Source organism: Schistocerca nitens, chromosome 7 (assembly GCF_023898315.1).
Source record: "Schistocerca nitens isolate TAMUIC-IGC-003100 chromosome 7, iqSchNite1.1, whole genome shotgun sequence".
NCBI lineage: Eukaryota > Metazoa > Arthropoda > Insecta > Orthoptera > Acrididae > Schistocerca > Schistocerca nitens.
The window spans coordinates 100,224,561-100,236,566 of record NC_064620.1 but is presented as its reverse complement, the minus strand read 5'-3'; the positions used below and the strand labels follow the sequence as shown (position 1 = coordinate 100,236,566).

The window sequence follows — 12,006 nt, the reverse complement described above, 5'->3', positions numbered from 1 at the left end:
GAGCCATTAGGGCCAGCTACAACCTCTTCACTCATTTTTTTAAATTAATAATAGTAACCACTATGCACAGTAGACCATGCGAGTCAACATTGTTTTCCCAATGGTTACTTTATTGGAATGGTGCACAGTATTGTTATGTAGCTAATGTTGGCAATGAGCATAATCATTCCATAGCAGCCCATAGTTAACAGAATTTCACCGATCAGAAATTTTACACAAGTGGCTGTCACTGTGAATTCACCGAGGTGGTCAGATTGTGACTTCGGTGTTAGAGCTATATAGGCTTTGTATTTAATTGAAGGTATTCCTTGGTTTGATAAAAACTTTGCAGGTTCCGTGATGTAGTTAGCAGACACAGTGCATTTGTTTCATGTAGTTCTCACAAATAAACTTGTACATTACACACATCGGGGTTAGTGTTCTTTTTTTTCTTTGTTGAAATGTAATAGTTAAAGATATGTAAACAAGAGAAACTAGAGGTGTCCACATCTCTGGCAGCTGTCCAGAAAAGTATTCAGGAAAAAATAGAGTTTGTTGCAAAATAACATCCCTGCACACCTTTCATTATTTGTTTAATATTAATTTCCCAAGAATAATGCTATTTTTCCCTCTCTTTGTTATGGTTGATGGCAATCACTGATTTTATTTTTACACTGGCCTGTTTTACCTCTGATTTACAGCTCCTTGGTCCCTTATTTGTGAATGATAGGAAAGAAATAAACAGTAAAACTACATATGTGTCAGTACTTTAATGCACTTTTGTCAAAAACACAGGACTTCATGTTACACACTCTTAACAAAAATTGAAATGTACAGGTAAGGTAGATGACATTTTTTACATTTTCTATTAAAAATGACAATTTTAAAATTTTTCTGTTAGTCTTAACTGACTGTATTAATAGAATTCTGTGCCACTGATCCATATTGATATGGCAGTTTTAGCAGACAAAATGTTCTCTCTGTCTCACACACACACACACACACACACACACACACACACACACACACACACACACACACACACACGTGTCAGTCACACAGTTTTTTAATTTTCAGTTGTAGTTAGTAATTGTGTGTGGACACAGTGTCTTATAAGCACATCTCACACTGCAGGATAAAATTGGCTCTGTGGAAATTTACCATGAATAGTGAATATTTGCTTGGTTCTCAGGTCCATGTGGTATCTTGTTCCCAATACTACTGGCTCTAACTCAGGATCTTGACTGCTCTGTGTAACCTCCAGTTGCACTGTTGCACTGCCATCAACTACAGACACTCAGGTATTAGATAGTGTGATCTAAAAGAGGGAGTGGCTGTTTGTGGCACATAATTGCTAAATGTTCTTTAATTTGTTTGTGCAAGTGCGTTTCTGTCAGAAACAAACATTCAAACTTGGGTTAATTCATGTCAACATATGATTTTGGGAGTTATTGATCTGAATATTAATGATAAACAAAAAATTATAATTTTTGGGCAAACATGATAAAAACTACAAAATTACTTAAGAAAAGAAGCTGCAGAACTCTCACTTGTACAATGGGATTTCAGAACATGCTGTAAGAGTTGCTGATGTCGTGAAGTGTATGTTTGTCATGTGGGCATTTGCCTGTGTGTATAACTAGCAAAATAATTCACTGTACAGTCTTTTCCAGTAATTATGGGCGTGAAGTTTCGAGAAGTCCACAGTAGTAATCATTGTGGATCAGGGTGAGATGAACTGACATGATAATTGTATATGTGGCACTGCACAAACTGGAGACTTTGTCATCCCAAGAATGATGTAACTGGCTAACAATGAAGAGCAATATTCACAATTAGGGATGAATGAGGTTTTATTTACAAGAATAGCAACTTACTCGTCTCAGAGCATTAACATGTCGCTAAATTCTGAGAGAACAAATAATAACTTTCATACTGTTAGGAGTGTACCTGTAATGTTAAGTACAGTACATGAGAAGTTTACTGCATTAGTATTTCATTTAATTACTGCTCAGTTATCTGAATTTACCACCACTGTAGGTGTGTTAACACTTGTTAATATATAGGAGCAGCATTTGTATTCGTTAATCTATACGAAAACGAGGCCGGGTAAGATTGGGGCGGCACACTATGTTCGGGGACTATTTAACTAGTTATTATAACCACATATGTAATTAGAAAGCAAATGGCTGTACAGATGCTGAAACGAATATTCCACAAAATGGCACAATTATTTCTGACCTCCAGCTGTGCAAGTTTAGTACCGTGAGTTGTGAAGAGATTAAGGTCTGTTACGAGTGGTAGTTACGGTCCAACCTGCAACCTCACACATTTCTCGCACGCACTAAAGCCGGAAGTCGAGGCGCGGTACAACTCGAGGCCTCCACGCGTACGCATTCGGTGGGCGTGACATGACGGTTCTTTCAGGTCCCTTGCTTCTTATTTCTGAGTTTGAACCACCCGGCCGTCACCCTGGTGTCCTTCGGCATCGAAGCCGACCTCGAAACTTTGCCAGAGTCTTTCGTCCTGTCCGCGTCCTTCTTGTGGGTGGAATTCTTGTAGCCTCGGCTGCTGCTGTCGGCAGTACTGAGCTCCACGGCGGAAGCATTGAGGGCAGAGTTCTTCCCGGAGGCGGAAGACCTCTCCTTGCCTCGGAGGCGCGCATTGCCGTGGTCGCTGTGGCGGCTCAGGGACTCCACCGAGCCGGCGGGTCCCAGACCGCCGCCACCCGCCGCCCTCTTCTTGGCGGAGTTGCGCATTTCGAGGGTGTGCCTCACGCCCCCGCTGGCCCCGTTCTTGTGGCTGAGCGACTCGACGGACACGGCCTTGGCGACCTTCTGCTTGGCGTGGATCTTGGAGGCGGCGTCGGCGACCCCGCTCCTCCGCCTGGAGACGGCGCGGCTGGTGGTGGCGCCGGACCCCGCCGGGGCCTGCCGGTGCTGCGAGCCCGAGGACGGCGCCTTGGGCGGCCGCCCGTTCTTGATGTAGTTGCGGTTGTTGTCCTCGTTGGTGTAGTGCACCTCGAGTCCCTCGGGGTAATGCTTGGGCCGCCACGGCGCCAGCACCGAGATCGACCGCGAGATGGTCTTGGTCTGCGGCTGTAGCTGCGATGACGTCACCGAGGACAGCTCCTCGCGGCTCTGCGCGCGGCGGGCCGTGGCGTGTGACCGGGGGCCCGGGATGTCGCCCACTGGAACACGGACGGCACGGTCAGGCGGGCGACCACGCATCGAGTGAGTGAGTGAGTGACAAACTGTTGTTCTCCGAGTGCAGAACTTTTACGATTTCACCAGACGATCAGTATTAAAAGATTTACTGGCGCTGCAGAAACACAACTTATAATGCTATACAGGGTGTTACAAAAAGGTACGGCCAAACTTTCAGGAAACATTCCTCACACACAAAGAAAGAAAATATATTATGTGGACATGTGTCCGGAAACTCTTACTTCCCATGTTAGAGCTCATTTTATTACTTCTCTTCAAATCACATTAATCATGGAATGTAAACACACAGCAACAGAACGTACCAGCGTGACTTCAGACACTTTGTTACACGAAATGTTCAAAATGTCATCCGTTAGCGAGGATACACGCATCCACCCTCCGTCACATGGAATCCCTGCTGCACTGATGCAGCCCTGGAGAATGGCGTATTGTATCACAGCCGTCCACAATACGAGCACGAAGAGTCTCTACATTTGGTACCGGGGTTGCGTAGACAAGAGCTTTCAAATGCCCCCATAAATGAAAGTCAAGAGGGTTGAGGTCAGCAGAGTGTGGAGGCCATGGAATTGGTCCGCCTCTACCAATCCATCGGTCACCGAATCTGTTGTTGAGAAGCGTACGAACACTTCGACTGAAATGTGCAGGAGCTCCATCTTGCATGAACCACATGTTGTGTCGTACTTGTAAAGGCACATGTTCTAGCAGCACAGGTAGAGTGTCCCGTATGAAATCATGGCGGTGAATCGAGGAAGTACAGTACATAGTGACGAAACTAAAATGAGCTCTAACATGGAAATTAAGCGTTTCCGGACACATGTCCACATAAAATCTTTTCTTTCTTTGTGTGTGAGGAATGTTTCCTGAAAGTTTGGCCGTACCTTTTTGTAACACCCTATATACCGTATTGTATGTATGCACACGCAGTGTGTCCCTCCTAAAAAGTCGCCTGGCACATTTTCTCTGATTTATTGATGGATATTTGCATTTTCGTTTTTGAAATGTGTAGCTGGAGTCAGCATGAAAGGTTTGATGAGCAATATCTTTGTTTCTGCTATGCCCACTTCTACGTACCCATTCTACAGGGTGAAAAGTATTTAAACCGACAAACTCTGGGAGGTTGTAGGGGACATCAAAATAAACATTTTTCCCTAATGTCATTTTTTCCTATGAGGAGTATTTAAACCGGTGGAGGCCGTATTACGATCTTCAGTTGTTAGAGGTCGTAATACGCTCTTCAGTTGTAGGCAACTGCTGTCGACCAGTGTAGTAGTGCATTGTCTCTGTTTACTAATGGAGCGATACACCTGGAGTGAGTACACTGATATGGTTGGTGCGTACTACGTAGTGCACCACAACGGACGAGCTGCACAGCCGGTTAATCAACAACAATATCCTAATCGCCGTATCCCACATCATACGACATTTGATGATGTGATGTGTACCAACGTCTGCGTGAGACCAGGTCATTTAGCAGATTACCTGAACAGGGACGCCGTCGCACGGTAAGAACGTTGCACTTTGAGGAAGCTGTCTTGCAGCATGTGGAGCGGGATCCTTCAATCAGCACTCGTGCAATTGCACGTAACATGGGGACGAATCACATGAATGTAAGAACAGTCCTTCGAGAGCAATTGCTACGTCCATTTCACTTAGAGCGTGTCCACAACCTGGAACCAGTTGATTATCCACCCAGAGCACAGTTTTCGCAGTGGTACCTGGGACACTGAAATGCATCCTACATTTCCATCCTCTGTGTTGTTTACCGATGAAGCAACGTTCGGGCGTGATGGAGTCTTCAACATGCAAAATTCGCATGTTTGGAGTGAGGATAACTCATATGCCACAGTTACTAGCGCTCATCAAGTGCGGTTCCTCGTTAATGTGTGGGTCGGTGTTGTTGGGGACTGTTTAACTGGGTCGTATCTGCTACCTAGGCCATTAAATGGCAGGCAATATTACAATTTTCTCGCCAGAGCATTGCCAGAATTGCTGGAAAACGTCCCGTTCCCTACAAGACAACGCATGTGGTTCCAACATGACGGGGCGCCGGCACATTTCAGTCGTCGTGCGCGTCGATTCCTGGACCGACGGTTCCCAGAAACGTGGATTGGCATAGGTGGTCCTGTACCATGGCCTGCTCGATCCCCAGATATCTCCCCTCTGGACTTTTTTGTTGGTTTAATTAATTTGCCGCCAGAGAAATCTTCCTCTGCCGGTTTAAATACTCCTCATAGGAAAAAATGACATTAGGGAAAAATATTTGTTTTGATGTCCCCTACAACCTCCCAGAGTTTGTCGGTTTAAATACTTTTCACCCTGTATACAGAAGTTCCACATCAGTCTAGTGTGATATTCATTTTATCGATTTGTGTTAACAGGGACAAGAAAACACGAAACATAACCGGTACCCCAGAAGCGACAACGCGGTCCTTATCCGCGCTGACTGCTACCACTGCTGAAATACTGGTTATTCTTCATTTTTTACTGTCCCTGTTAATAGATATCGGTAAAACGACTATCACACTAGACTAATTTGGGGTCACTCTGTCGAATGGGTACGTAAAATTTCTCTTTAGTTGCTGGAAGTAAACCGACGTTTTCCTTCGACACTGGGCATCACCGGAAAGTGGTGATGGGCAGCATTTGTTTGGGCTGACTCCACCTACACATTGCAAAAACGAAATAGCAAATATTTGATAAAACACCAGAGACAACGCGCCTGACGACCCGTAAGAGAGAGAGAGACCTTCCTGCTTACACTAAGACAGGGGACATCTCGTATCTTCCGTATCAGGCGCATTGTAGGCTAATGGCGTGTGCTGGAGTAAGCGTAGGCACTTAACAGTTCACCGTGTGAGCTGATGGCACCTGGTGGTGAGTATCTTAACTATTTGACGAAATGTACGTAAACTGCAAAATGCTGCCAAATGATCAATTTATATTAAGTTTTCAATAGTAAGTATTAAATAAATGAAACAATTAATATAAAGAAAAATTTACAATGTAAATTTATATCAAACAAATAGCTAAAGATAATTACAAACGAAAAGCTACAGAAAACTGAAATATAATGTTCTTATCAGCTGTAAAATACTTGTATAATAGAACTTGCTCTCAATAGGCTTCGAAATAAGTTTTATTATTATATCATAATTATTCACCATTGGTGGAACCATCATCCTGCTTAGTTGGTTCTGCAATATTCTGATACAAAGGAGAAAGACAATTTTCCAGAGGAGAAGAAATCTATTCGGTCGTCAAACTGGCACGAGTACAGCAATGCGCATTCAAAATAGTGATTTAGGCGTATACTGAACAAAACTGTACAGAAATATCAACGTGGCACTGCTGTCTTTTTCCTTTTCTTTAAAAAAAATTCAAATGGGATTTCGCATGGAGTGTGATGTTGATCTTATTAAACGCTTCGTTGTAATTATTTCAGTAATTGCCTGCTTTCTCTCATTATGCTGTAGGCTGTATGTGATCTGTTTCAGCCTGAGAACATACGTTGACGAAAATGATGTTTGTCTAGTCTGAACCAATAATTATGAGTGCAGGGACGAATGAACAAGCTATAGCCATTTGGTGAGCAACTTCCCGATTATTTAAACCAACTTTTTAAAGACAATATAGTTAGCCAAGGATACAAAAAGGCACTGCTATCTGCATTCCCTAATAGTGTGTTTTTATTTCATGCAATCATGAAGTGCAGCAGCGCTTTTTTTCTGGCCATACGTTATGGGATGCAGAATCGACACCTTTTATCTTACGTTTTAAAAAAGAGTTCGATTTATTTAGAGGAAAATGTATCATAAATATCCCAGTAAATGGCACTATCTTTGCGAATGAAATTTGCAGTTTTATTTCTTGTAAGTTGGCACCATACTTTTTTGTTACATACGTCGGAAATAGCAAGTCGCGCTCAGTAAATCAGTGTTTCTTGTTCTGCGGTGTTTTCACTGCTACAGGCAGGTGTTTCGGAGCTGTTTACGTCAGTTTTGAGTTAGCTTAATTCAGTGCAATTCTTCAAAAATCCTGGGAAGCATCTGCCATTTGGTGAAGCTGAAATTAAAAAGTGCCCACAAATTTCGTTTAAATGAAAGAGAAGCAGTTTGTGGTTTCCGAGACTATCTTCACGAAAATACTGAAATTAATGAATATCTTCATAGTCAGCTCCAAGCATTCGCCGCAGGCACAAAGATATTGACCATCTTTGGTTGGAATTTAAAGGTATTCTACACCACGTGCTAGAGATGTATGTGCCTAGCAAAAATATAGGGGAGGGAAAGGATCCACCTTGGTACAACAAACATATTAGGAAGTTGCACAGTCGTTTTAAACGTAGTCACTGCCCCGCTGACAAACAGAAATTATGCGAAATGAAAGCAGCTGTCAAAAGGTCAATGAGAGATTCTTTTAACGAATTTGAAAGCAATATTTTATCTGCAGATTCTAAAAATAACCCCAAAAAGTTGTGGTCGTACGTAAAATCTATGAACGCTACAAATAATTCAATACCTTCTTTTGCTGACAGTACGGGTAACGTAACTGATGATGATAAACAGAAGGCCGAAATTCTAAATCTAGCTTTCAAAAACTCGTGTACGTTAGAGGACTGCAGAACCATTCCCCCTTTTAATTATCGAACAAACGCAAGGATGGCTGACATTCTGTGTAGTGTATCTGAGATTGTAAAACGGTTAAGATCCTTAGACGCCAGGAAGGCATCTGGCCCAGACGGTATCCCCGTAAGATTTTATGTTGACTCACAATTCTTATCCCTCATCTATCAGAGATCATTGGAACAGCGGAAAGTTCTACGGGACTGGAAGAAGGCCCAGGTCACAGCAATCTATAAAAAGGGTAGAAAATCGGATGCACATAATTTCACTGACATCGATTTGTTGTAGAATCATGGAACATATTTTGTGTTCAGACATAATGAGCTTTCTAGACTCTTAGAAGCTCATCTGCAGGAACCAGCACGGTTTTAGGAAACAGCGGTCATACGAGGCAGAGCTGTCCCTCTTTGTGCATGATGCACAACAGGCTCTAGATACCGGCTCCCAGGTTGAAACAAGCGTTAACTTCAGGTGTGCCCCAGGGCAGCGTAATAGGCCCGCTGCTTTTTTCGATTTACATAAACGATCTGGTTGATGGTATTGACGGCGGCATTAGACTGTTTGCCGATGATGCTGTGGTCTACAGGAAAGTAATATCACACGAAATTTGTAAACAAACCAATGAGGATTTGCAGAAAATAAATGCGTGGTGTAATGACTGGCAGTTATCTCTCAATATTAGTAAGAGTAACCTACGGCGTATAACACGGCGAAAATCCCCATTAATGTACGAGTACAAAATAAATGACCAGTCACTGGAAGCGGTAACATCCGCCAAGTATTTGGCTGTGACTATTCGAAATGATCTCAAATGGAATGATCAGATTACACTAGTAGCGGGCAAGGCGAACTCTAGATTGCGGTTTATTGGTAGAATCCTGAAGCGATGCAGTCCTTCAACAAAGGAAATTGCTCACAATACGTTAGTTCGTCCAGTCTTCGAGTATTTTTCGTCTGTATGGGACCCTTACCAGTTGGGTCTCATTCAAGAGATTGAAAAGGTCCAAAGAAGAGCGGCAAGATTCGTGACTGGTACATTTAGCCATCGCGAGAGCGTTACAAATCTCTTAGAAAGTTTGAAGTGGAATACACTTGCAGATAGACGACGTGCTAAACGGAAGGGGCTGCTCACTAAATTCCGAAATCCGATCTTCGCCGAGTATGTAGAGCATACATTATTACCACCAACTTTCAAATCGCGCAATGTTCACCATTCAAAGATAAGGGAAATTAGAGCTCGCACTGAGGCGTTCAGATAGTCGTTTTTCCCTCGTGCGATCCGCGAGTGGAACAGGGGGGGGGGAATGAATATGACTTCGGCGCGAATTGTGCCCTCCGCCACACACCGCTTTGTGGCTAGAGGAGTATAGATGTAGATGTACAAAATAATTTCCCAGTCTGCTACTTCCTCTGAAGCCACTTCGGGCACGATCCAGTATCTTCTAGTGAATATGAAAGGTATTTCTCTCAAATTAATCTTATAGTTACCTCATCTAGGTGTGGACGACTTATGCGCTACTGGTCATTTGGATGATAGAGCCCACCTCTCACTCAGTTCTGACCTAACAAATGGCTACTACACGATCAGTTGATAGCGAAAGCAAGAAGCGGTCTAGAAAAGCTGAAGATACATCCGAAGCTATATTAAAATTGTGGAAGTTGGTGGAGTAACACTTTCTTTGCATCGGCACTTTTTAAAGAAAAAAGCGCTGATGAGCAGTAATTGTTTTGAGTGACTCCATCCATACAGTTCATAAACAAAATTGCAAATATGTGTCGAAAAATCAGAGAAAATGCACCTGACTACTCGTAGGAGAGACACTAGGTACAACTGAGTCGATTAGTTGGAAGGCTTTTCGTATCTAAAGAGCTATGTTTTGCATGAGACAGCCAAAACTCATTATGAATTTGTGTAACGTTTCTCGTATGTCCAGAAGAGGACGTTGGGAGTGGCGTAGGTAAGCAGGACAGTTATTGTTGCATGTCTTCGAGCAACTGACTGATGCAGCACCAGTCTCAAGGCCTGCTGGAGGTGGGCAAGCTGGCAAGTATGTCGCAGACTGACTCTAATTACAAATCACATAAAGGATATTCCAAATATCTATCCAAGCACCAGAAAAAATTACTATTTAGGAGAGACGCTCCGCATAAAAATTGGCAGTTTGAAGGTATTGTCCCTGCCTTGGACAAATTTCTGCAGGCACCCATAGAGTTCGTCAGAGGTGATAAAAATCAGCAGGAGACAAGCTCTAACGGAGGACGGCATCAAACGAAAAGATGCGCCTCCTCAGTTGTGGGGCTTTGGATCCATTCACATGCGAGGGTGGTATGAAAAGTTCTCGGAATCACCAAGAGGTCAGCGCTAGCGCAACGAGTTGTTCACGTGATTTTCATTGGACTGTTGCCTGTAAACATGTGCCACGTCAGTGCTCTTGGGAGAGATCTGAAGCTGTGACGTGGCTCTGTGGTTGTTCCCGCGTAGTGATTTGCGAAGATGGAAGGAATCGAGATTCGAGCAGTGATTAAGTACTTCGTAAAGAAAGGTATGAAAACAAAGGACAGTCATACCGATTTCCAGAATACTCTGTGGGACTCTGCTCCTTCATATTCAACTGTTGCCAAGTGGACAAATGAATTTAAATTTGGTCGGGAGAGCTTAGATGATAATCCGCGCAGTGGTTGGCCACTATGTGTCACTACTCCAGAAATCATTGCCAAAGTGCACAAAATGCCGATTGAAAATGCGTGAAATTACTCTTGCTTGCCAGATGTCATCTGAAAGGGTATATTACATTTTAACTGAAGAATTAGAAATACAAAAAAATATCTGCAAGATGGGTGACACAACTCTTGACGCTGGATCAAAAACGCATGAGAATGGACAGATCGGAACAATGTTTGGCCCGTTTTAGGAGAAACGAACAAGATTTTTTGCGCCAGTTTGTCACCACAGGTGAAACTTGGGTGCACTACTATACCCCAGTGACAAAATAACAGTCAAAGCAATGGAAACATGCTGATTCTCCGCCACCAAAGAAAGCAAAGACAATTCCTTCGGCGGGAAAGGTCTGGCATCAGTGTTCTGGGTGCGAAGGGGATTGTATTTGTAGATTATTTTCCCACTGGGCAAACAATTATTGGAGAATATTATGCTAACCTCGTGGACAAATTGCAACAAAAGATACGCGAAAAAAGACCAGGTTTAGCAAGGAAGAAAGTGATCTTCCATCAAGACAATACGCCCTCGCACACATGTGCCATCGCCATGGCAAAATTACACGAACTAAGGTATGAATTGTTGCCACTCTCGCCTTATTCACCTGATATAGCTCCGTTAGACTTCCATTTCTTCCTAAAACTGTAAATTTTTCTTGGTGCACGAAGATTCAGTTCAAACGAAGAACTGATAGCTGGAGTTGCCAACTATTTTGCAGGCCTGGAGGAAACCCATTTTCGAGATGGGATCAAGGCAATGGAACATCGTTGGACCAAGTGCATTAATCTATAAGGAAACTCTATTGAAAAATAAAAGAAGTTTCAGTGATGTAAATACTTTTTTTTCTATTCTGTTCCGAGAACTTTTCAAACCACCATCGTACATCCGGTTTACGTAATCTCAGATGAAGGGTACTCATTGAATCACTGCTTAATGCAGTATTGAAAACTTACATCGTCATTTCTACCCACAGTGATAGGTGGAAGATGTAAGTGATGTTATTCAGGACGTTTAAAGAAGTGTAATAATATGTCCGGAAACTAGTACCTGTTGAGATATGGGCCAGCCTGTCCTCTTACTTGCATCCGTGCGTTACACGGAAGTAGACATTATAGGTAGTGCTGCACATGGTTACCATGCACCCTGGCACATCCTTCAGCGCTTCTTTGCAGTCAAGCACTCTTTGGAAGACACCTGACTCCATTCACGTTGTGTCACGTGCAGTGCTCACACACTTCTGTAACGTCAGCACACTGTTGATGAGTTGGGCCTGCACCAATACCCTTAAATCTCCCCATAGCCAGAAATCCAACGGAGTCAGGTCCGATGAACGGGGAGGCAGTGCTACCAGACCATCTCTCCCAGTGAGGTACCTTCACACGGTCCGTAGAAAATTGGGTGGTGCTCGGTCGTGCACAAAGCTCAGTCATTGTCTTTTTGCAACAGTAATGTTCTCCAGTAG

The 12,006-nt window shown here is 43.2% G+C and overlaps 1 protein-coding gene across 1 annotated transcript in view; it reads right to left on the bottom strand.

Moving 5' to 3' along the window:
* Positions 1-734: 734 nt before the first annotated feature.
* Positions 735-12,006, bottom strand: part of LOC126195489 (splicing factor, arginine/serine-rich 19) — a 410,081-nt gene continuing 398,809 nt past the window's right edge. Inside the window, exon 11 of the mRNA XM_049934118.1 lies at positions 735-3,169. Within this exon, the coding sequence (XP_049790075.1) occupies positions 2,403-3,169 (767 nt within the window). The 3' untranslated portion in view covers positions 735-2,402. The remainder of the gene's footprint in view (positions 3,170-12,006) is intronic.